The 25,805-nt window shown below is 48.3% G+C and overlaps 1 protein-coding gene across 1 annotated transcript; it reads left to right on the top strand.

Annotated features, from left to right (window-relative positions):
- Window positions 1-2,144: 2,144 nt before the first annotated feature.
- On the top strand, window positions 2,145-25,724 carry LOC146404156 (uncharacterized). Its single transcript, XM_085023352.1, has 11 exons — window positions 2,145-2,490; window positions 3,478-3,695; window positions 12,928-13,065; window positions 13,485-13,611; window positions 13,954-14,119; window positions 15,836-15,919; window positions 16,474-16,714; window positions 18,768-18,892; window positions 20,005-20,182; window positions 21,468-21,548; window positions 25,589-25,724. Exons 6-10 carry the CDS (start codon window positions 15,897-15,899, stop codon window positions 21,510-21,512), a joined length of 612 nt encoding a protein of 203 aa, XP_084879478.1. The 5' UTR covers window positions 2,145-2,490; window positions 3,478-3,695; window positions 12,928-13,065; window positions 13,485-13,611; window positions 13,954-14,119; window positions 15,836-15,896; the 3' UTR covers window positions 21,513-21,548; window positions 25,589-25,724.
- Window positions 25,725-25,805: the final 81 nt, after the last annotated feature.

Genomic DNA, 25,805 nt, shown 5'->3' with positions numbered 1-25,805 from the left:
CAATCACATACACTTAAGAGCCAGTTCCTGAGACCTACTAGCCCCATTCTGCGTATGCCATAGCCACATGAGTCTAATGGCCACTGTTTTGCACCTGGCAGATGTAGAGATGATGACATTCATGTTTGATACACTGGCGAGACTCTCTCAAACGGGGTGTGTGCTCTCTGATCAGGAGGCACGTCGGGTCCTGGGGGTTTTTCTGTGATATTTGCAGCCCTTTGACATCAGGGCCTGGATCCAGCAACTGATGATGTGGAGCAAAATGGTGACATTCCATGGTGCTACAGTCTCACCTGGAACACTTGCCTAAAGAGAAACTTCCCGAAATCCTAAACACTCTTGAGTTACGTAGGGGGACCATCTGTAAAGAAGTCGGCAGCTTAATGAGCCAACTGCCAAGCCCCTTCTCTGGTCACCAATTAGCTTCTTTTATTTCTGTATCTTCCCCTGTGTGACTAGGAACTCAAAGTTGGACACACACGGAAGTATTCCAATCCATTGCCCTATCTTCCTTACCGATACTCCAATCATCCTCCCTTTCATCGGTGAATGTGACTCTCAGCTGGTTCCTTCACCCTTTGGATAAGATCCTAACAGTCTTTGAGCCCTTTCCTGATAGCAGTGTAACAAGGTGCTCCTGTGTCCTCTTGAGTATTTCCTGCCCCTGACTTGGACTCAGTCATTTCTCAAAGATGCTCTGGGTTCCTTTCGTGCAAAACACGATTCCCAGGTCAACTTGTGGAACCTAGAGCTACTCATTGGAATTGGTTTCTCTCTAGGCCTTTCCCGTGGAAGGAGCTAGGAAACACATTTTCATAATTGTATGGACTCGTGTATTGACATATATTCCCAAGCATGCACCATTCACGTTCAGAACAACAGGCTTGTTATGGAAGTTTACATGCCTTCTGAATCAGGTTTCTCTGATACCCGCTTTTCTGTTGTTAAGGACACTGGGAGTAAGGGGAACACAGTATCCCACAGTCTCCTTTGCCTTTTCCCACATTACAGGGACAAAAGCCTAAAGAGATACCAACAATGCCACTAACAACACAATAGAGGAGAGCAGTTTGGGGCTTTGACAGTGTCTTGGGGAACAGGGACACGCTTGTGTTTTAGTTGCTTTACCACAGGTATAGCTCTTGCCCATCTGGTTGTTTCGCAAAAGAGACAAGCATGTTCCCTTGTTACACGATGTTTTCAAAGTCTAGAGGCCTGTATTTAACAATTTAATTTCATAGTGATTTTTTCTTTAATGTAGGAGTTCCCATTGTGATTCAGCAGTAATGAACACAAGTGGTATCCAAAGGATTCAGGTTCACTCCCTGGCTCCACTCAGTGGGCTGATGTTCCTGGGTGCTGGTGAGTTGAGGTGTAGGTGGCAGAGGTGGCTGGGATCTGGTGATGATGTGGCTGTGGAGTATGATGGCAGCTGTTACCACAATTTGACTCCCAGCATGGGAAGTTCCATAAGTGGCCCTCCAAAGAAAACCAAAACCAACCGACCAACAAACAAAAGTAGTCTGGACGGGCCAACCAGAAGCTGTAGGCAGTCATCCAGCCTCAGCAGGACTATCTCAGCCCCTCACATGACCATTTACTCACAGGGACAACCTTGCAAGTACTAGAGTCCTGGTGAAACCCCCTTTTGGTTCAGTCTCTGCTGTTAAGCCCTGGGACACAGGGGGACCTGACTACAGGTGGCACTGGCTCCACTGCTGCAGCCCAGGCCGGTTCCAGGACAGCGACCAGCAGAGCTGCCTGGGTCCAGCCTGGAAGCCGCGAGCTTCCCCCGCCCACCCTGCCTCCCTGGTCCCCTCAGTCTTCCTGGCTCATCCAGGAGGCTGGGGTCTGGGACCCCGACTCCAGACAGGACCTGGAGCCTGGGGATGCCCTTGCCCACGCAGCCTGCCTCTCTCAGGTGTCAGTTCGCCTTGGGGACTGAGGCCATGCTGCGCTGTAAAAGACGCCGCCCAAAGGGCCAGGTCCCACGCAGAGTCGCCCTCGGACCCCTGCATTCAGAGTCCAGAGGGCGCAGCATGACACGAGCGCACCGCCAGGGGTCGCCCCTCCCGCCGCTGAGCCAGGCCGCGCGCAGCCCCGCGGGCGCAGGCCCCGCCTCCCGCCAGGCGTGCTTCCTCAGCCGCCCGCCCGCCGCGCGCTTCCTCAGCCGCCCGCCCGCCGCGCGCTTCCTCAGCCGCCCGCCCGCCGCGCGCTTCCTCAGCCGCCCGCCCGCCGCGCGCTTCCTCAGCCGCCCGCCCGCCGCGCGCTTCCTCAGCCGCCCGCGACGTCAGGAGGCCCCGACTCGCCTGCCCGCGGCCTCCCTTTGGTTTGTACCTCCTCACGGAGGCGATGAAATCCGTTTGGGGTCAGCGACAGGGCAGCGCTTTCGGGCCTCCCGCAAGTCCACCTCCTCTGCCGGCGTCTGTCGAGTGTTCTGCGCTGAAGGAGCTTTTCCTGCCAGAAAACCAAGTTCCTGTCCTCTTTGTAAGTGTCCCTCATGGCGCTGCCCTGGCAGCTCTGAGCATCCGGAGAAACGCCCTTGGGACTTCCCGGGATGTCTTCTCCCTGGGACCGCGGGGCCAAGGGTCGAGGGGCAGGGCACTGAGGGCTTCCCTGGGTGACACAGATTTGGAACCGAAGCGGCCTCCGTGTGCCCACAGGTGGCAGCGCGAGCACCCAGGCGGCTGGCGCCCTGCGGGGTGTGAGCAGGGGACTGAGTTTCTTCTGGGCTTTTCCCTCCCTCAGCGTCCTCCTCCTGTTCAGCTTTCCGGGTTCAGCAGGTCCTCGCCCACCCGGGTGCCCAAGACGGAGGCGGCCGCTGGGTCTGGGTGGGGAGCTCAGTGTGTGGTGGCACGGGGTGCCTTCTAGATGTTTCCAGGGGCAGGAGGCTTCTAGGGTTCAGGGGCCCGCTTTGAAGGCCTTGGACAGCGTCCCTTGCTGAGTTGGGTGAAGCCAAAGGGAGATGTGCAGGGCAGAGGGGCAAATGGCTGCGTTCAGGCCCAGAGGCTGGGCGGTCCGCAGAGCAGGGGCTTCCTGGGAGGCGAGGAGCAGGCGGCCAGGGCCATGGGCCCCTGGTGGGGGCGCGGTGGGGGGGGAATGGGGTGTCCCTCACTGGGGTCGGTGCCCACAGGGCCCCAGCGTCCAGCCTGAGCGTGTCCAGTGTGTGGGGTCTGGATGAGTTTTCAGCAGAGGAGGGAGGGGCTGGGCGGCGGGTTCTCAGAGCCTGGCAGCAGCATAAGATCGTGTCATCCTGCTCTGTGGGTCCAGTAGGGAGCCTGACTGTTCATTGGTGAAGGCTGGTGTCCAAGCCCCCATGGCACTTGGAAGTTCTAGTCCTGCTTGAACTCATTTTCAGGCTTGTGGTTGTCAGCATTTCCTAGAGCCTCCTGAGCTGCGTTTATGGTTGGGGCAGCGACCCTGTCCTGGAGCTCTCAGGGCCTGTCCTCACTGTCCTCTGCTCTGTGCACACAGGGGGGCATATGTGGAATGTCGTCCTCCTGGAGAGTCACCGGGACAGGCTGTGCCGGGGTTTCCACCCCCGGTCACCACATGGCCCTGGTCTCTGTGCACTTTCTGGCGCGCCCAGTCCACCTTGGCTTAGCTGACTCTTCATCTGGATTCCGGGGAACTGCCAGGCGGCCAGAGGCTGAGGGCACAAGCATGGGAATCATCCACTGGTCAGCCTCCAGGTGGGTGCATGGCAACGTTCAGTAGCAGCTCCCCAATTACAGGATGCCACCAACACTTTGATTTCACAGTGTTTTTTTTTTTTTTTTTTTAATTAAGGCTATTACTTCTTAGAAGAGTTGAGATGTATGGGTTGCCTCAGAGGATAGTAGAGTTCTCTCACAGCTGTGCTCTGTTCTCCCTCACAGAATTTCTTCCTTCTTTGGACCTTGCCCGAGGATGGTACAGAGGAGGGGGCTATCCCATGGACAGGAAAGGGATGTTCCCCCAATGAGGCTTATCCATCCCCCTCTAGATGCACTGAACCCTGGGATTTCTCCACAGGGTGTAGAGTCGAATGCACAGTTTGTGGTAGAGGAGGACTGTGTTTGTGCTTCTCCCCGACAACTCATGGTCAATCTCAGACCATTTGGATATATTCAGTAGTTTGGGTAAACTCTTGGGGGGCATTTCGTAGATGCATTTTCTGAGAAGGGAAACCTTCTTGTTCCCCTTCTTAGTGGCTTTGGCGGGGTAGGGGGAAGCTATATTCCTTTCATGCGCCAGACTGAATTGTCACCCATCAGGGTTTCAGTAGTTCAAGGCCCTAATCAACCCACCAAGGCCACTTTCTTTCAGCTCAGTCCCAGTCCCCATGTTACTGTGGGAAGGAGTGTCCCCCAGTCACTCTCTCCTGCAGAAACTCCACCAGAGATCTGGGACTCAGGGAACCTGTGTGGCCAGGTGACGGCCTCTCCCAGCCCAACGAGAACGCAAGTACCTGGTATCTCCCCTGGCTTCCCCTACTTTACTTTCTCTTCTGTGATACTCAGGGCAGTGCTCCCAACTCACTCAAGGTACCATCTAGCGCTGTGTCCCCTTCTTAGCAACTAAGGCGCAGGAGCATTTTGTACCCAGAAGAGGTGAAAACCTGGGGAGGGTCAACTTTCTGGGGTCTGTTTTGGAGCAACAGAGTGAGGTTCCTGAGAGAAGGTCTGTGAGTCGTTGCCCCTCCTTGGGTCCCTGGGTTGGAGCAGAAACATCTGCTGTCTCTTCCTGGCTCCCCAGGCAGATCATGAGCTTGGGGTCAGTGTTTCCTCAGAGCCATCGCACAAAAGCCAGGCCTTCCAATTGGGCCACTTTGTGGTCATGCTCTCCCTTCCTTTGCAGGAGCCTTTGGGGACTAGAAACAACCAAGGGTGTCCTGCTTTTAAAGAGGCATGTTGAGTCATCAAGGACCGGTTTATAGCACAGACCACAAAGGAATATCCTTTCAGCCTTTTGGAAGGGAGCTGTGGGGTCTGCAGTCCCCAACCTAGAGTCATGCCAAAAATGTCCTTAGTACTAGTATGTTGCTTTTAAAATACAAGGTTTGTGGGGTTTTGTGGTTTTTTAGTTTTTATTTTTGAAGTATAGTCGATGTACAGAATGATAAAAAGATTTGCAATATACAGAATCACAATTTGAAAACTATATTCCATTGATACTTATAAAATATTGGATATATTCTCCATGTCGTACAATAAGTGTTTGTCCCTTACTTTATACATAATAGTTTCTAGGTCTTAATCTGTCTCCCTGTATTGCCCCCGCCCCCTTCCCTCTCCTCACTGGTAACCACTAGTTGATTCTGTGTATCTGGGAGTCTCATTCTTTTTTCTTATATGCAGTAGTTTGTTGTTGATATTTTTCAGTTCCACGTATTACTGATATCACACAGTATTTGTCTGTCTGAGTTAGGTTATGTAGCATAATACCCCCTGTGTCCATCCATGCTGTTGCCAATGGCACAGGTCATTGTGTTTTATGGCTGAGCAGTATGCCATTGTGTATGTATACCTCCTGTTTGTTATCCATTCATCTGTGGATGGACACTTAGGTTGCTTTGATAACTTGGCTACTGTAAATAAAGCTGCCAGGAGCCCTGGGATGTGAGTATCTTTGTGAAAGGGTGGTTTTGGTGTATTTTGGATGCCTCCCCACCAGTAGAATTGCTGGTCTTCTGGTAGCTCAGTTTGTAGTATTTGTAGAAACCGCAAAAATGATTGCCACGGTGGCTACATCAACTTCTCTTCACTTCAGCGTTGTAAAAGTGTTCCCTTTTCTCCACATCCTTGCCAGCATTTGTTCTTTGTGTTCTTTCTGCTGACAGCCATTCTGACAGGTGTGAGTTGATACCTCTGGTGCTTTTAATTTGCCTTGCCCTAATGATGAGTGATGTTGAGCCTTTTTTCCATGTGCTTGTGAGGCCATGTGCTTGTCCTCTCTGGAAGAATGTCGGTTGAGGTCTTGTGCCAAGTTTGAATTGGGTTGTTTTTCTATTGGTCTTGAGTTGTGGGAGCTGTGTATATATTTTGGCTGTTGCTCAATTGACCCTCATTGATCAAGTTGTAAGGTTTTCCTTGTTTGACATTTTCCACCCTGGTTGTGGCTTTGTTCTTTATTTTTTAGGAACCTCTTTTCAGGATCTCGAGAGTGATTTTCCGGTTGTGATTTTTAAAAGGGGGTGCCACACAAATACAGAGTAATAGAAGCTGGATTGATTCTCCCCCTGGGAAACAACAAAACCAAACAACAGCCATAAACTGGAAAAAATCGATGAAGCAAAGATTTTTCAGGAAACTGGGCATCAGGCAATAAAGGTAGTGAGTGATCCCTGAGAGATGAAAATCAGACTGGTGAGCCCCACCGTTGCTCCAGTGTACCACCTGGAGAGAGTTTGCAATGCAGGCAGGGGAGGGGAAACTGAAAGGAAGGCCTGTGGGCCTCACTGAGTTGCTCCTCATCCTCGTCTTCCCTCACGTCCAGTGGAACCCATTGGTGTCTGCTGCTGTTGCTCTACCTGTAGACACGCAGGCTGAGCTGGGAGGAGTCCTCTTTAAACTTCCTTCAGTAAGGAATGGGGGTGCTCGCTTTGTATCCACCCAAGGCAGTTAGCACAGTGCTCTACCCCCAGGGGCTCCGTAAATGCATCCCTGGACCTCCACACATGTAGACTCCAAGTTATCTAGATGAGCAGAGATGTTGGATTTTATAGCACATGATCGGAGAGAGGAGTGAACCAAGGGTTGGTAGGGCATTCTGTTTCTAAGAGAACTGAGGACACGTCAACCACTTCAAAGCTGGGATTGTACTGCCAGACCCTTGTGTGTCCTCCTTGCAAACTTGAATGGTGCTTTGCCCCTTTTTCACTTTAGAAAAAGGATCTGAAATTTAAGGATAAAAGACCAAGTTCTACAATTCTAGGAATATGGCTGATATTTAAATTCTTTTTAAAGAGGCGAGAGGATTTGACTGTGGGAGTCATTTAAGTTGTCGGAGAGAAAGCTGATCACCCCTGATCATCATGACAAGGATGAACATCTAAGGCTTATGAAACTTGCGTCTTCATGTCTCCACTGACCAGGACATCGACAGTCGAGACAGATGTTAGCAGTTTCCTGGGCAGACCTTGATGGTATTGACTTCTTTGTGGCAGCCTGGTTCCCAGGGGTTTCTTGTATCGTGAGAGGCTGCAGTCTGGCTGAGAACCAGGGTTTGGGGGCCAGGACAGGTCACCAGCTGAGTTGGGTCACCAGGCTCAGGACCAATCCTGAGGTCATTTCTAGGCAGCATGGGCCCCTTCCTCCAATGGATCCACTCCGACTTCCCTTCTCATGATCTCCTGTCCTGGACTGAGAGCTCCGTGAACGTTGGATGACTCTTTTACGCAGCCTGTATTGATGACCCCTGGTACTGAGGCAAGCACCGAGGAGGCTGCCCGGGACACTTGCTCACTGCCTGCATAAAAGAGGTTCCAGGTCTCCAGTCATTTCAACTACATTCCCGTCCAGATGTCCCGTCAGAGATGCTCTGCTTCCTCTTGGGATGTAGCAAATCCTCTTCATTAAAGAGGAGTCTGCCCACCACTCTCCTTACCCCACGACACTGACGTGAGGTGACTGATGAAGGCACCCCTGTCCTCAGGGATTCCCCTCCGTGGTTCAGTGTCACTAGGAAGAAATGTCCTCAGGCTACCCTCCCATCCTCTGGCTGCCACAACAGTCTAGCAGAGAGGAACCACCACATTTTGTGGAAACTCTCCACTTGTATTCTTCTTCCCACAGCGTTGATTTCCTCAGGTCAGTCTTACTGCTGTCTGAACTCCAGCTTCTGAACACAGCCCAAGGAAAACTAATCCCTGACCAATGTTTAAGGGAGATTGTGTGGAAAGCCTGTCAAAGTGAAAATACGGAAGACTGTTATTATTGTCTCAGCTTCAGATGGAAGGGTCCCCTTATCCTGGCCCCTCCTGACCTGAGGGCAGAAGTGATTTAGGAAAGAAGGAGCCCCTACAGGCCTTCTCCAGCCATCATCCATCCCTCTCATCTCACCCTTCCTTGGAGAGCACCCACTGTGAGCGCAGATACAAGGTGGAAACCGAAAGATGCCATCCTCCTGCTCTCAGGGTTGGTGCTTCCCTGCAGTATCAACCACACGCCAGTGACTTCTTGGAAGTGGTATGAAAAATACCCTTCAGCATATATGCCATATGTCAACACATCACTACAAAGCTTAGTAAACACCTGTGAGTCCTTGGCAGATGTTGCTGTGTGGGGGAAAGCCCATTTTCCATGTCCACTCCTCTGTTGATGGCCGTTTCAGGTGTTTCCATGTCTTGGCTATTGCAAAGAGTGCTGCAGTTTACATTGGAGTACGTGTATCTTTTCGAGGCATGGTTTTCTCTGGATAGATGCCCAGGAGTGGGATTGCTGGATCAAATGGTAGTTCTATTTTTAGTTTTCGGAGGCATCTCCCTACTGTTTTCCACAGGGGTTGCACCAATTTTCAATCCCACCAAGAGTGTACTAGGGTTCCTTTTTCTCCACCCCATCTCCAGCACTTACTGTTTGTAGACGTTTTGATGATGGCCATCTGGCTGGTGTAAGGTGGTACCTCATCGTGGTTTTGATTTGCATTTCTCTAACAATGAGTGATGTTGAACATCTTTTCACGTGTTTCTCAGCCATCTATATGTCTTCTTTGGAGAACTGTCTGTTTAGATCTTCTGCCCATTTTTGGATGGGGTTGTTTGGTTTTTTTGGTATGGAGCTGCAGAAGGTGTTTCTAAATTTTGGAGATTAATCCCTCGTCAATCGATTCACTTGCAAGATTTTCTCCCATTCTGTGGGTTGTCTTTTCGTGTTGTTTAGGTTTTCCTTTGCTGTGCAGAAACTTTGAAGTTTGATTAGGTCCCATTAGCTTCTTTTTGTCTTTATTCTCATTACTCTAAGAGGTGGATCTGAGAAGATGTTGCTGTCGTTTATGTCGGAGAGTGTTTGGCCTATGTTTTCCTCAAAGAAGTTTATAGTGTCTGGTCTTATACCTAGGTCTTTCATCCATGCTGAGTTTATTGTTGTGTGTGGTGTTAGGGAGTGTTTTAACTTCATTCTTTTCCAAGTGTCTGTCCAGGTTTTCCAGCAGCATTTATTGACCAGGCTGTCCTTTCTCCATTGTATATCCTTGCCTCCTTTGCCATAGATGAGGTGGCTGTAGGTGCGTGGGTTTAATTCTGGACTTTCTGTCCTGTTCCACTGATCTCTGTGTCTCTCATTGTGCCAGGACCATACAGTTTTGATGAGTGTTGCTTTGTGGTATAGTCTGACGTCCGGGAGCCTGATTCCTCTGGTTCCATTTTTCTTTTTCAGGATGTCTTTGGCTATTCTGGGTCTTTTGTGCTTCCAAACAAACAGACTTGAAAATATTTTGTTTGGGTTCTGTGAAAAATGTCCTCGGAACTTTGATAGGGATTGCACTGACTCTGTAGATTGCCTTGGGTTGTATAGTCATTTTTGATAATATTGACTCTTCCAGTGCAAGAGCCTGGTATGTCTTTCCATCTGTTTGTGTCATCTTTGATTTCTTCCATCAGAGTCTTATGGTTTTCAGAGTACAGGTCAGGTCTTTTGTCTCTTTAGGTAGGTTTACTCCTGGGTATTTTATTCCTTTGGATGCGACGGTAAATGGAATTGCTTCCCTAATTCCTCTTTCTGATCTTTCATTGTTAGTGTATGGAAATGCCATCAATTTATGTGTATTAATTGTGTATCCTGCGAGTTTGCCAAATTCCTGGATGAGCTCTAACAGTTTTCTGGTAGAGTCTTTAGGATTTTGTAGGTAATGTATCATGTCCTCGGCAAATAGTGATAGTTTTATGTCTTCCTTTCCAATTTGGATTCCTTGTATTTCTTTCACCCCTCTGATTGCTGTGGCTAGGACTTGTAACACTATGTTGAAGAGTAGTGGTGAGAGCAGACATCCTTGTCTTGTTCCTGATCTTGGCAGGAATTCTTTCAGCTTTTCGCCATTAAGAATGATGTTCGCTGTGGGTTTGTCACGTATGACCTTTCTGATGTTGAGGTAGATTCCCACCATGCCCACTTTCCGAAGGGTTTTTATTAGAAATGGGTGTTGGGTTTTGTCCAAGGCTTTTTCTGCGTCTATTGAGAGGATCATATGGTTTTTATTCTTCAGTTTGTTAATGGGGTGTATCACACTGATGGATTTGTGGATATTGAGGAACCCTTGCATCCCTGGGATGAATCCCTTTTCATCATGATGTACAATCCTTTTAGTGTATTGTTGGATGCGGTTTGGTAGGATTTTGGTGAGGATTTTTGCATCGATGTTCATCAGTGAAATTGGCCTGTAGTTTTCTTTTTTGTGGTATCTTTGTGTGGTTTTGGTGTCAGGGAGATGGTGGCCTCATCGGAAGAGTTTGGGAGTATCCCTTCGTCTGTGGTTTTTTTGCAATAGTTTCATAAGGATAGGTGGTAGCTCTTCCCTAAATGTTTGATAGAGTTTGATGTGAAGCCATCTGGTGCTGGACTTCTGTTTGTTGGAAGTTTTTTAATCACAGTTTCAATTTCAGTTCTTGCGATTGGTCCATTCATCTTTTCTATTTCATCTTGGTTTAGTCTTGGAAGATGGTACTTTTCTAAGAATTTGTCCATTTCTTCTAGGTTTTCCATTTTATTGGCATATGGTTGCGTATCGTAGTCTCTTATGATCCTTTGTATTTCTGTGATGTCCGTTGTTACTTCTCCTTTTTCATTTCTAATTTTATTGATTTGAGTCCCCTCTCTTTTTTGCTTGCTAAGTCTGGCTAGGGGTTTATCAATTTTGTTGATCTTTTCAAAGAACCAGCTTTTCGTTTCATTGATCTTTTCTGTGGTTTTCTTTGTTTCTATTTCATTTGATTTCTGCTCTGATCTTTATGATTTCTTTCCTTCTACTAACTTTAGGACTTGTCTGTTCTTCTCTCTCGAGCTGCTTTAGATGTAAAGATAGCTTGTTGATTTGAGCTTGTTCTTGTTTCCTGAGGTGGGCTTGTGTTGCTATAAACGTTCCGCTTAGAATGGCTTTTGCTTCATCCCATAGGTGTTGGAGTGTCGTATCTTCATTGTCATTTCCTGCCAGGTATCTTTTAATTTCCTCTTTGATTTCTTCAGTGATCCATTGGTTGTTTAGAAGCAGGTTGTTTAGTCTCCACGTGTTTGTGTTTTTTGCAGTTTTTTTCTTGTTGTTGATTTCCAGTTGTATGGCGTTGTGGTCGGAAAAGATGCTTGATATGATTTCGGTTTTCTTAAAGTTACCGAGGTTGGATTTGTAGCCCAGGATGTGCTCAATCTTAGAGAATGTTCCATGTGCACTTGAGAAGAAAGTGTAGTCTGTTGCTTTTGGATGGAATGTGCTATAAATATCGATTAAGTCCCTCTGGTTTAATGCATCATTCAGGGCCCGTGTTTGCTTATTGATTTTCTGTCTGGTTGATCTGTCCATTGCTGTAAGTGGGGTGTTAAAGTCCCCCACTATTATTGTGTTATTGTTGATTTCTCCTTTTAAGGTTGTTAGCAGTTGCCTTGTATATTGTGGTGAACCTGTGTTGGGTGCGTAGATATTTAAAGTTGTTATATCATCGTCTTGGATTGATCCCTTGATCATTAGGTAGTGACCTTCCCTGTCCCTTAAAATATTTTTCGTTGTAAAGTCTATTTGGTCTGCTATGAGTATTGCTACTCCAGCTTTCTTTTGATCCCCGTTTGCGTGAAATATTTTCTTCCATCCTCTCACTTTCAGTTTGTATGAGTCCCTAGAAGTGAAGTGGGTCTCTTGAAGACAGCATATATATGGGTCTTGTTTTTGTATCCATTCAGCCAGTCTGTGTCTTTTGGTTGGGGCGTTTAGACCAGTAACATTTAAGGTAATCATTGATATGTATGTTGTTATTGCCATTTTACTAATTGCTTTGGATTTGTTTTTGCTGCTCTTTTTTTCTTTCCTTCTTCTCTTGTTCTTTTCTGCCTAGAGAAATTCCTTTAGTATTTGTGGTAAGGCTGGTTTAGTGTTGCTGAATTCTCTCAGCTTTTGCTTATCTATGAAGGTTTTGATTTCTCCTTCAAATCTGAATGAGAGCCTGGTGGGTAGAGTAATCTTGGTTGGAGGATTTTTTCCTTTCATCACGTTGAGTATATCATGCCACTCCCTTCTGGCCTTCAGGGTTTCTGCTGAAAAATCTGCCTGTAACCTTATTGGGGTTCCCTTGTATGTGATTTGTTTCTTTTCCCTAGCTGCTTTGAAGATTTTCTCTTTGTCTTTAATTTAGGTCCGTTTGATTAATATGCGTCTTGGGGTGTTCCTCTTTGGGCTCATTTTATATGGTCGTCATTGCGCTTCCTGGATTTGAGTGGGTGGTTCCTTTCCCATGTTAGGGAAGTGTTCGGCTATTATCTCTTGGAATATATTTTCTGTCCCCTTCTCTCTCTCTTCTCCTTCTGGCACCCCTATAATACGGATGTTGGTGCGTTTCACGTTGTCCCAGAGTTCTCTGAGATGCTCTTCGTTTTCGATCTTTTTTCTCTTTTCTGTTCTGCATCCGTAATGTCTACTAATCTGTCCGCCACCTCGCTTATTTGTCTTCTGCCTCCTGTATTCTGCTGTTGGCTGCTTCTAGTGATTTTTTTTTTATTTCAGTTATTGTATTTTGCATCTCTTCTTGTTGAGGTTTTATATCTTGTATCTCTTTGGTCAGTGTTTCCTGTAAGTTATCCATCTTTGCCTCCAGTTTATTTCCAATGTCTTGCATCATCTTCAGCATCAACAGTCTAAAGTCTTTTTCCTGGAGGCTGAGAATCGCCTCCCTGCTTGGCTGATTTTCTGGGGTTTTTCCTTTCTCCCTGATCTGAGTGATAGTTCTCTGTCTTTTCATTTTTATAGGTATTTGGTGTGGTGACCTTTTTACAGATAATGGAGTTGTGTCCTCTCGTACTTCTGATGTCAGCCCCCCTGTGGCAGAAGTCAGTATGGGGGCTTGCTGTAGGCTTCCTGATGGGAGGGGCTGATGCCTGCTGCCTGGTAGGTGGAGCCGATTCTAATCCCTCTGGTGGGTGGGGCTTAGTCTCTGGATGGGAGTAGAGGCAGCTGTGTGCCTGAGGGGTCTTTGGGTAGCCTGTTTACTGAGGGGCGGTGCTGTGATCCCACCTGGGTTGTTGTTTGCCCTGGGGCTTCTCAGCACTGACTGATGGGTGGGGCCATATTTTCCCAAAATGGCCACCTCCAGAGAGAGGCATGGCTGCTGAATATTCCCGAGAGCTTTGCTTCCAATGTCCTTCCCTCACAACAAGCCACATTCACCCCTGGTTTCCCAGGATGTCCTCCACGTACTGCAGTGAGATTTGACTCAGATTCCCATGGAGACTTTGCTTTGCCCTGGGACCCAGTGCACATGAAAGTCTGTGTGTGCCTTTTAAGAATGGGGTCTCCGTTTCCCCCAGTCCTGTGCAGCTCCTGTGCACAAGCCCCACTGGTTTTCACTGCCTGATGCTCCGGGGCTCTTTCTCCCCGTGCCAGATCCCGACACATGAGAGTTTGATGTGGGGCTCAGAACTCTCACTCCTGTAGGTGAGTCTCTGTGAAGCAGTTAGTTTCCAGTCTGTGGGGCTTCCCACCCGGGAGGTGTGGGGTTGTTTATATCGTGAAATCACCCCTCCTACCTCTTGATGTGTCCTCCTCTTTTTCTTCTGGTGTAGGATATCTTTTGTAAGGTTTCCGGTCCATTTGGGTGAAGAGTGCTCATTCTTTAGTTGTGAATTTTGGTGTTTTTAGGAGAGAAGTTGAGCTCCAGTCCTTCTATTCCACCATCTTAATCCCGTCTCCTTGACCCCTTGACTTTGGGCTGGTGAGGTCTGGGTTGGACTCCTAACTTACAGAACTGTCCTAATGAATGCATTTTTTTTTTTGTAGGCCACAAAACGTACGGGCATGTGTTAGAGCAGAAAAAGAAAGCTGATTCAAGTGTGTAGGGGATTCTCCTAAGTCGTCATAAGACCTGGGGACTCTAAGAAACCCTGTGTCAGTCTGCAGCTTGCCTGTCTGTCTTCCGGTGATGGGACAAAAGACATTTGTACAGGTTTTAAGTGTTCCGTGAGGTTCCTACCATCTTTTATTCATTCCTATTTTTTTTTCATTAAAAAAAATTTCCCCTATGAGACTCACACCCTCTTTCCCACACAGGACCCACCATGTTTCTCATTTCCATTGTGGCAAACTGGAAGACAGTTTGCTGGTCAGGCAGGTTGATTTCTTTTTCTTTTTATTTAATTAATTAATTTATTTTTGTGTCCAGTGTCTTTTCGGTGCCGAGCCCACTGCATGTGGCTGTTCCCAGACTAGGGGTTGAACTGGAGCTGGAACTGAGGGCCAAGAAAACAGCCACAGCCACAGGCAGAGCAACCGCTACCGGGGTATGAGCCGAGTCTGTGACCTACATGAGAGCCCACAGCAACGCTGGATCCTTAACCCACTGAGAAAGGCCAGGGATTGAACCCCTGTCCTCAAGGACATTAGTTGGGTCTGTTACCCCTGATTCCCGACGGGAACTCCAACTACTGGTATTTTTTCTTGCTTGACTGTTTTCCTTTCCTTCAGCATTTTCATGTCTCTGATGAAATTTAGACTTGGGAACTCGGGGAAAGCCTAGGAAGCTAGAGATATGTGACAGAAAATAGCCAGGGAGAGGACCTGGGGCGGGGATGGGGGTGGGGGGTGAGGGTGGGAGGGGAGGGATTGGGGCGGTTCCAGGAAGGCTGCCTTGGGTCCCAGTTGGTGACAGGCTCAACATTTCCTTAGGTTACAGTTTAGGAACAGTCCTAGGAATATCCACCAATTGCTTCTGGCAAAGCTTTGAAGTCCTAGGTAAAGGTTTAGTTTGTGACACTTAAGCCATTCTAACATTTCACATTTCCTCCAAAGAGCTAGCAAGAGACTGTGTTCGTGTTTTAAATGTGAAATGGCAGGACATATGCAAAACCACATATGAAACCCCTTTCCCTTTCATTTCAGGATTTACTTATTACCAAATCCTGCCTTAGTTCGATAAGATGCAACACATTCTTTGGGGTTGCTGCTTGAAGAAGAAGGGTTGCCAAAGTCGCATTGCAATGCGCAGCCCAATACTATGCAATGAGATCAGTTTATTAGACAACATCGGCTGTTAATTTGCAGTGAGGTGGTGTAGGAAACCGCAGAACACGGGAGGACTCATGACCCAACAGGAGCCTGAGTGTATGAGTAGGCGGTGGAGAGGAGACATGGGGAGAGGAGACCAGCTTGAGGAGGGACACACAGAGCTACAGCGGAGCCTGGAGAACCCAGAGAGGGTGTCTGGGCCCTCAGGCCCCTTCCTTGCCTGGTTCCAGAGTAGCTGTGGGTCGTGGGCAGGTAGAACAGACACTAAGTGGTGGCCAGTTGGCTAGCTAACGACTGAGTATGTGTGGGGAGGTTTGCCCAGAAGGGGTGGATTTCCTAGAGCTCCTTGTCCCTGGAGCCCAGGAGCCTGAGGGCCCGTGGTTGGGACGTGTCGGGAAGGCGTCCTTTGGAGGCTGAGAAGAGCTCTGGGAGTGTGGGTGGTGGATCTGGGAAGGGCTGTCCTCTCCACCTTGTCTCTTTGCTTCCCCAGAGGGTGACTGGCGTGGCCAGGCAAGAAGGGGCCCAACACTGAACACTCTTGGCAGCTATTGACACTCACCTCTGGAAATGTGACCCAGCTGAGCCTGAAGGCTCTGGTTTTCTTCCCTCAGGACTCTGTCCTCATTGTAGAGCTGAGGTGTGGCTGTTGTCGTTGTAGAGCTGAGGTGTGGACTCCAGGCCCGGACTGGAGAAGGTCAAGGGGGATCCTGACCCAGAGCATGCAAGAAGGCAGGTTACACAGGTGGGTGAGAGAGGCTCAATGCTGCTGCCCATTCTGCACCTCAAAGATCCTGTCCCAGCCAGCAGAAAACCCCGAGGACTCGAGGACTCGAGGCCTGGGCCTGGAGCCTGAGGGGCCGAATGCCTGGCTTGGCTGTGCCTCTCAGGGGGCTCTTTGCTTGCCTGATCTCCTGCCCTGGCTGCAGCTGCTCCGGAGGCTCTTTCCCCTCAGTAGCTGCTGCTGTGCTGTGGGCAGGACCCGGGCAGGTGGGAGGGATGCCTGCAAGGGCCAGCCGCCTGGGGGAGAGGGAGGGGAGGAAGCCAGCAGGGGCAGGGGAGAGGCTGGGGGAGGCCCCTGCAGACCTGGCTCTGCCCCTTGCCAAGCACAAGACAAGGGCACAGAGAGGTCAGCAGGCAGCCTGTGAGCAGATTACGGTGGGAGGAGAAGTCAGAGGATTCTGGGGACCAGGCCTGGTTGGTTCTGGCCTGAGGAGAGTTAGCCCTCAGCTCAGATGTGTCTACAAAGGAGGAGAATGGTCCTTTCCCCTCCCGCCTTGCTGACTGTTTGTGTGTTAGGAGCAAGTGGAGGAAAGCAGACCTCAGTGCTCTGCCATCTGTGAAGCTCAGCCTAAGGGTGACCTTCAGGAGCCCCCTCACTGTGACCAGGAGTGGGAAGCCCTGGGCCTCTCCTTCCTGTTCAGGAGGCAGTGGAGCTGAGCCTGTGTTGCAGCTGCTCCCTCAGGTGGTCATTACAAATGGTGGAGTCCTCCAGGTGCTGGCTAAGGTTCCGGATTTCACCAAGATGCTCCTGTGGCAGGTGAGCCCCTGCAGCCATCCCTCCAGGACTGGAGGAGGTGGGAGATGGAGAATTCTGGTCACACGTGGGGCCACATGGGGGATGGGGCTTGGCCTCACTGGCCTCTCAGCAGCTTCCCCTGACCATCACCCTCCTCTCACCTGGGCACCCAGGAGCTGAGCTGACTCTGTTTAAAGAGCCAGTTGGCTTCAGATGCAGGACAGTGGGTGCTAAGGCCGCCCCATGGGCCTCCTCCCATGCAGGGGTACCTGTAAGGGAGCTGTCAGTGTAGGTGTACAGTTACCAGGGTAACTGGGAAGTGTCCGGGGTTGCCCAGGGTTTAGAAAAGCAGCTGAGGACCGTGGAGCTCAGCCTAGGCCCTGGAAAGCGGTGGCCCTTTTCTGAGTTGACTGTGATCCTGACCCTAGGATCCTACCTTACCTCTTAGTGCCCCTTGAATGGATGTTCTTTAGCAAGAGACAAGCCCTTCCTTCACCCTTTGAGAGAAGACCTAAGGTAAAGGCTAGTCCGTTATGTCAGCTCATCCTATGTGGTTAATGACTGGTACTGAACGCTCCCCTGGAAGCAACTTTGTTTCCTTCGCCCACGGCCTGTGGGGCTCCAGGGCCAGGGATTGAACCTTTAGCACTTCAGTCACCTGAGCCAGGGACCTCGCTGGATCCTTAAGTCACTGAGCCACCAGGGAACTCCTCAAATCACGTTGAAAATGGCAGGAACCAGAGTTCCCTTCATGGCTCAGTGGTTATTGAACCCGACTAGTTTCAAGGAGGTTGGGCGTTTGATCCCTGGACTCACTCAGGGGGATAAGTATCTGGTGTTGCTCTGAGCTGTGGTGTCGGTCGCATAGGCAGCACGTCTCCCATGTTGTGGGAGCTGTGAGTAGGCCGGCAACTGTAGCTCCTATTCGATTCCCAGCCTGGGAACTTCCACATGCCGCGGGTGCAGCCCTAAAAAGCTAAAATAAATAAATACAAATTTAATAGGTGATTAATAAGTGAAACGGCAGGCACAAAGCCCGCTTAACTCTTTCTAGTGGGACATGTGATGTGCTCTTGTTTGAGAGGAGCAGAAGCGACTGCATTTCTGTCTGATCTTTAGCCCAGGCCTTAGAGCCTGTGGGCTGCAGGAGAGCACATTTACTCATCCCAGGTCAATACGGCCTTGTCTGTTTCACATTGTGCATTCCTCCGTGTTCCTTATACACGTGATCCGTGTGCCCCAGAGGGTGGTGAAATCTTCATGTCATGTAACTTTGGTGCATGATGGAGCAGATATTTGCATGGTGGACTGCTTTTCCTAGGACTGTGCTTTCATTGCTTTATCACTGACCTAGGATAAGATCGAAGTGGAAATATGACGGGACTAGAAGACATAGATAAAAGTTACCCCTGGAACCTGGTGTTTATTTGCTAGGCAGTAAATGTTGGATCTGGCCGGCACTTGAGGAGGCACTGGGGAGGAGGGGTGGGGTGAACCAGGCCAGGAGAGTGCCTGCTGTCAGAAAGATGATCTCTAGCACGGGACGTGCATATTGACAGATAATATATATTGAAAGATGACTGTGATGTGCTTAATGCTTTTGTGTTGGTTGGTCCCATGCGCCAGCCTGGACTGACAAGTGCCCGAGTATCAACAAGGGACAGTTGAACAGTGATACAGTGTTCTTTCAGGAAATATCTTTCAGTTGTTTTTTTTGTTGTTGTTGTTTGTTTGTTTGTTTGAAGAGTGAACAGTTGTATGTTTGACCCAGTGTTCCCTGACATTCAGCTGTGAGATCCCGGAGCTTTTGGACAGAAAAGCTTGTGGCCAAGGCTCATGGGTGGCTCTGCTGCCCCCAAGTGGTGTGGGAACCTGGGAGAATCTCCCTATCTCCATGAACCACAGTGTCTTCATCAGGAAGATAAAGTCCTTCCAATACTCGAAATTCCTCTCCTGCTGAGTTTTTTTTTTTTTTTCCTTCTGCATGCTTGTGGGGCAGAGATGCATGCTCCATGTGCCCTGGGAACTGCAGCCAAGTCCTGCCTTTGGTCCCTTGTCTGTGTTTTTCCTTTAGGAGCCTGAACTGAGTCACCACACTGAACTCACAGACCTGCAGGAGGAGATGGAAGAAAGAAAATCAGCAGGTTTTGAGGATGAGAAGAACCCAAGTAATGGCAGAGGAGGTGCTGTGCAAGAGAGGTGAGACTAAGGACCAGATAAGTTCAAAAAGTCAAGGCAACTGAGGGATGCACACAGCATCATCCAGGCCTCCATGTGCAGCCGGAGTTGAGCAGGGAAGACTGGGAGGGTCACTTTCTCCACATGAACGTGTGCAGCTGCCCAGGAATTCACAGGATGGATCAGGGTTGGTTTATTCTGCTGGAAAGCACCAGTTCCATGAGGAGGAGGAGGCAGCAGGAGGCTCTGCCCTGGAGCCCTCAGCCACAACCTTCGGATTGCCCTCAGCGGCCGTCCTCTACGGAAGTGAGTGCTAAGAGAGCGAAATGAGGTTTGGAGAAGAATTAGAGACGTTCCTTGGCAGCTCAGACAGGTCTGCCCCATGGCCAGAAGGGGCCAGGGTGAGGGGGGTCCCTTGCATCTGAAGCAGAAAGAATCGTCTTCCTGTGCCTTTAGTTTGGAAGGCTTTACACACAGGGTCTCTTCAAGACATGCTGAGCGCTTCATGTGCCTTCTGCTGTGTTAACACCTCGGAGCTCAGCTCTCTGTAAGCTTCTCCTGGGGAGATCACCGCAGTGAGAGGAAGGCACAAGTGTGCATAGTTGCACCAAAATGTGCCTGCTGCTCCCCTGACTTGGGTCGTTGCTGCAGCCCAGAGGATGGGAGGCTAGACTGAGGCCATCTGTTCCTGATGGTAGTGAAACCAGGAGAGGAATCCCCGAGGACAGGTGTGTCTGCCTGAGAGTCACCCGAGGTGAAGGTGATGGCATAAGGTGCGTGTAGGGCAGGCTCTTCTTTACGGAGGGTGACGTGCTACATCCTGGGAGAAAGCAGAGCCTCCCTGTCAGGACCGTTGCACAGGAATGGAGCTGAGATGAGTAGAGACTTGAAACCTGTCTTATGCAATCAGTGACAGGATGTCGCTGAGAAGGTCCTCAGTGCTTGACCTGGTGTGAGGATTCTTGGACACAGAGGTGGATAAAGGGTTATCCCCGTGTTTGTGGAGCTCTCTGTCTGGTAGCAGTGAACTCATGAGCGGTGTATTGGTGTTGGGGTCAACGGAGCAAGTGGTCCATTTGGGCAAGGCATGGCCTGGTGGGTGGTCCTGGATCCTTTCTCTTTTTTCCCAACAGCTGCATGGCCTTTCCTGGCTCCATGGCCCTGGTTCCAGCCAGATTCGGGGCTCTCAGGGTGCAGATGACACCCGGACTCCATGTTGCCTTAAAGCAGTCCACACTGCCCAGGTCTCCAGAGAAAACCGCAAAGATCTGTAACTCCGACTATGTCTTGGGGAAGTGGAGAAATAATGAGGCAAGTTTAGTATGTCTTCTAGGGTCATACCTGTCATGATGACTGGTGGTTAATGGTTTTCTCTCTGAGAAGGTAAATACTTTCCACACTTGCAGATTCTCTCCCTATTGAGCTCCATGAAAGCATTCATTGCACCCTTGTGTGAGATGTGTTGTGCTGATTCCCTTGCGGGGGATGGAAGGGGAGGGTGGGAATCCTTCCTGAAAAGAGTGTGAAGGTGGCATTTCCCAGCTCAGCCTGGGTGTCTGTAGGTGAGAACATCAATGGCAGAAAGCACTAGGCTCTTCCTGGTGAAAGGAGAGGTACAAACAGGAGCAGTGACAGTGCCTGGCTTTTGCTTCCTGAAGCATCAGGTCACAGGCCTCTAGAGACCCTCCCTCAGGAAGTGTCCCAGGTGCCAAGTGTCCTAGGTGAGTGTCACAGTTGTTTGTGTGGGCTCCCTCCCTGTGTTCATTTCATAGATTCTGGGTAGAGTGTAGCACATTCCAAAGAATAAGCAGAGGGTTGGACTAGGAGAGACGGACTCATGTGGTTGGACAGTGAATCTCAAACGTTTCAAGATCCCACTCAGAAAGTGACCTTTCAGGGAACGGAATGCATGGGTGGGCTTTAGCGTCATGTAATGTGAGAACATTCAATGCATTTAGCATCATCTGGTGACTTGTGAAGGCAACACCTTCTTCAGGTGACCCCAGTGATGGCCCTACCTTCCAAAGAACAAAGAGAGCCACTGGCTTCCCCTGCTCTTATGGGAACGGCAGGCCCTTGAATGAAAAAAGCTGGGACCATGGCTCTTCCTCTAGGGCTATGGAATCAAGGAGATCCCATGGCAGGTGACCTAGGATGAGGTAGAGGAGATTTTATGACCATGGCCTCAAAGGGGTGGAGAAAAATGGTGGAGGCTTTTGAAGCCACACGCGAGTAGGCTCAGAGGGACATCACATCTGAGAAAACATGTTTAGCAAACTTATGGACCTCGCGCTCTATAAATATTTATCCCATGATTTGCCGTCATTGTGTACATAACTAAGCTCTATTGTATTAGACGAGTAGTGACTGGTTCGTGGCGGTCAGGAGTCTTCATATCAGCACACACACCTGAAATGGAAGTGGTATGTCTTTGGGGAAAAGGTCAAACTAATAAAGGCATTATTTCTCATTTTCCGATTTTTGTTTTTGAGCTAACGGAAGATTCGACTATCAAACTACTATGCTGACTATGATGCTGATTTAAACGTGGCTCTGATGATTTTGATAAAACAAAGTGAAACACCTGTTTTGACAGATTGCTGCAGTAGCATCCAGGACTGTCAGTGGAAGTGGGGAATGACATGACACCACCTTTTGGACACCCAGCTGGCAAGAGGTAAAAGAGGAAGGGACAGTCAGCCCACTGTATACAATGACAAGCGAGACCTAATGCTCAAGTTGGTTCAACACAAACCAGCGAGAAGGAATCTATGGTCATAGGGAGTCTTGGGCCCAGGCTAAAGGGTGGAGCTTTGGGAAACAGATCTCTCAAATGCAACACAATGGAAAGAGTTTTTGTTCAGGAGTTAGAAGAGGGAGTATGTTGGGGATGTTAGTTTTCCCCACTTTGGAGTTCCGTCATGGCTCAGCGGAAACAAATCTGGCTAGCCTCCATGAGGACACAGGTTCGATCTCTGGCCTCGCTCAGTGGGTTAAGGATCTGTTGTTGCCCCAAACTGCACTCTGGGTCACAGATGCGTTTTGGATCCTGTATTGCTGTGCCTGGGAATTTCCATATGCCGCCATTGCGCTTGCAGAAAACAAACAAGCAAAGAAACAAAACACCCACACACAGCATAGTCAAAGTAGTTGGTATAAAATAGGGAACAAAGTTGCATGGCTAGCTCTGCCTGACCTCAGGAATTAGTTTATAGTCATCATGGTCAAATCAGGATGGAACTGTTGCAATGATACTTCAAGGGATCAAGGGACCAGAATAAGGAGTCCAAAAATAAACCTTTGCCTACAACAAGACTGATGTCGTTGACCAATGCAGAGAGGTAACCCCGTGGAGAAAACATATTCTTTTCAACAGATTGGTGAAGGATGATCTACTTCAGCTTTTTGACTAATAGATGTCTATATGCATGTGAGAAGTCGTTACATTACTGGGCTGAATCCATACCTCATACCTTATTGGAACTCAGGATAGATCATAGACCTAAATGTAAACCAGGAGTTCCCCTCGTGGCTCAGTGGTTAACGAATCTGACTAGGAACCATGAGGTTGGAGTTTGATCCCTGGCCTTGCTCAGTGGGGTGGGGATCCAGCATTGCCGTGCACTGTGGTGTAGGTCACAGATGTGGCTCAGATCCCAAGTTGCTGTGGCTCTGGTATAGGCCAGAGGCTACAGCTCCGATTGGACCCCTAGCCTGGGAACCTCCATATTCCCCAGTTGCGACCCCAAAAAGACCAAAAAAAAAAAAAAACCGGAAAAATTAAATGGAACCCGAAAACTTGTAGGAGAAGACCTAGAGGGAAATACTTGTGACTTTAGGTTAGAAAGAGGTTTCTTAGATGAGGCCAAAGATATAACCACTTGAAAAATACATTGATTTGATCATGTCGCAACAGTAGAAAGGGTGGGGGAAAGAACTGTAACTGCAATGTATACATCTAAGGATGACCTGACCCCCTTGCTGTACAGTGGGAAAATAAAAAAAAAAAAAAAAGAAAAATACATTGATTTATAAATATTCATAAAAATTGAAAAACCGTATTGGTCTTGAAGACACTGGTAATACATGAAAGGTCAAGCTGCAAATAGTGGGAAATATTTGTAAATCACAAACCCGACTGAGGACCTAAATGCACACTCTCTCATAACTCTTAAAACTGATATTGAAAGGACCACAAAATCCACTTCAGTGGGGTGAAAGATTTCTGTAGGGATTTAGGACCCAGGCAGTTGAGTCATCCACCTTTATTCCTCTTTTGCAAATTGCTTTGATAAATGAAGCACATTGGAATTTCCATATAAATTTGAGAATTAGCGTGTGAATGTCTTCCCAGATACCTACTAGAAGTTTGCTTGGGATTCAGTAGTTGTGTCCATCACAGTGAGACTTGACATTGAGCCCTATTGAGTTTCTCATCTACAGCACCTTTTCCATTGATTTAGTCGCCATTTCTCTCATTCTTTAATTTGTGAAAGTAATGGTCTGTGGTGTTCATCATACTGTTCTCACACATATTTTTTCTCGGAAGGACATGCAATCAAAGAATTGGTCAAAGACTTGTAGAAACTCTTCCAGAACAAGATACATAATTGGGCCACAAGAACATAAGTGTCAGTGGTCAGAGAAACAAATTAAAACTACAGCGAGTTCCAATTATATATTCATTACCGTGGTGAAATTGAAAGAGATTGAAAATATCTTATGTGGTAAAGGTGTAAAGCCACCAGATGTTTCTTACACTTGGGGGAATGAGTAGTCATTCAGGCACTTTGAAAAGCTGAATGACAGTTCAGCACACACCCATCATGTGAGCAGCCTTTCCATTCCTAGGTGTTTACAGAGTATGTCCCCATAACAACCCGCACTTGAGTAGCCATGATGAGTTTCTTCAAAAGGACTGAACCCTGGAAACTACAGGGACATCCATTAGTTGGTGAATGTATGAACTGACACAAAGTATCGAAACAAAGGAATAGTGCTTAGCAAGAAAAAGGCAGGCACTGCGGTTGCTTGTAAGATGATGGAGATACTCTGAATCAAGCGGGGTGGAGGAATGCAGACAGGAAAGAGGCCATGCATAGTTTGATTTATATAAGAGTGTTAAAACGGCAAACTCATCTCTCATGGCAGTGGTTGCCTGGGGCTGAGGGTTGAGGGAGTGAAGGAAAGCAAAGGGGTCCAAAGGTTGTGAGGACATGGACACACCGTGTATCAGATGGTAGCTGTAGTTTTCACAGTGTAACCAGCTATCAAAGTGCACTTGATTGTATACTCTAAAGTGATGTAGTGTGTTGTGTCTGAATTATTCCTCAAAAGAATTCATGTAAGAGTGTACTGCATTCCTCCAGACCAGCAGTGAATATGTAGCAAATGAAATTCAATAGAACACACTTGCGAGTCCCATCCCTAATTATTAAATGCTTAAGCACATATGCACTGAAGACTCCTGAAAACTCTTGCTGAGGACATGAAAGAGCCAAATAGGAGGTCCCACCATGGCCCAGTGGGTGAAGACTCTGACTGCAGCGGCCAGGTTGCTGTGGAGCGTCAGGATCAATGCCAGCCTGGCTGCAGTGGGTTAAAGGATCTGGCACTGGCACAGCTGCACCTTGAAGTCCATCCCTGGCCCACAAATGTCCCTAGGGCATGGATGTGGCCATTAAATTTAAAAAGACCTAAATAAATATATATAATATACATATCATATACATAGATTGAAACTCCTAATACTGTTTGAAGGTGAAATCAACATTATTTGAAATTATATTGCCCCAGGCATTCTGGGGATGATTTGCAAACTACTTATAAAACGTATATGGAAACCACCCTCCCTGGATTGTCCCAGACGACTGTGGAGAGGCATTAAGTTAGAGGCCTTACTCTAGGAGATTTCCAAGCTCATGTTGAAACCATAGCCACGAGGCGTTCCTGTTGTGTCTCCGCGGGTTAAGAACTCGACATTTTCTCTGGGAGGATGCAGGTTTGATCCCTGACCTAGCTCAGTGGGTTGAGGATCCAGCCTTTCCATAAGCTGCAGCATAGGCTGCAGATGGGGCTCAGATCGAAGGTTGCCCTGGCTGTGGGGTAGGCCTGCAGCAGCCCGTTCGACCCCTAGCCTAGAAACTTCCCTGTGCCGCAGGTGTGCCCCTAAAAACCATAGTAATGTAGACACTGTGGTATTGGTCCAAGTAAAGACAACACAACGATAACCGTGTGATAAGATTGGAGAATAGAAAATTGACCCGCACCCATGTGCAATTCTTTGATTCAGCTGAGCTATGTAACATATGAAATCTTTAAGCTTCTCATACTTTACCATTTTGAAAGTGACAAGGCAGTCCATAGACCAGCAGTCTATTTTATTTGCTGTGCATATATCCGACAAGGAATTTCTCCAAATAATACGGGGAACTTTTACACATCACGCAAGAAGTTATAGACGCCATAAATTCTTAATTAGCGGAAGATTTGAAGAGTCACTTTAGAGCAAAAGATATCTAAAGTGGACCATCAGCTCTTGAAAACCCAAATGGGAAAGCACTGCAGATCTCAGAATGGCTAAAATGAAGGTTTGTCGGAAATGGGGGCACCTGGAACTGGCCTGTCTTGGGGGGACAGCGTAGGAATGGAACATGACCCAACTGCACTGCAAATGGTGTCTGTTTCTACCCTATCACCAAGCACTTCTCTTCTCAGGTGCATCTGCCTCGGAGACACAGTGCCTATCTCCAGACGATCATTTGTTCAGCAATAGCCATGCCTCCTTTATGCATAATCATTCAAAATATATGTCTTTGTCATCAGAAAAATAGATAATCAAATTGTGCTATACTCCTAAAACAGAATATCTCTTAGCATAAGTATACAACCAAATGACTGATGCAACCAATTGCGATGGAGCCTCAAAACCAGA

Source organism: Sus scrofa, chromosome 4 (assembly GCF_054392235.1).
Source record: "Sus scrofa isolate SSC_HxYL_T2T_F1_AM1 chromosome 4, Sscrofa_HxYL_maternal_Yorkshire_Landrace_v2.0, whole genome shotgun sequence".
Taxonomy (NCBI): domain Eukaryota; kingdom Metazoa; phylum Chordata; class Mammalia; order Artiodactyla; family Suidae; genus Sus; species Sus scrofa.
Note: the sequence above shows the minus strand (reverse complement) of the source record. Positions and strands in the feature narration are given on the sequence as shown.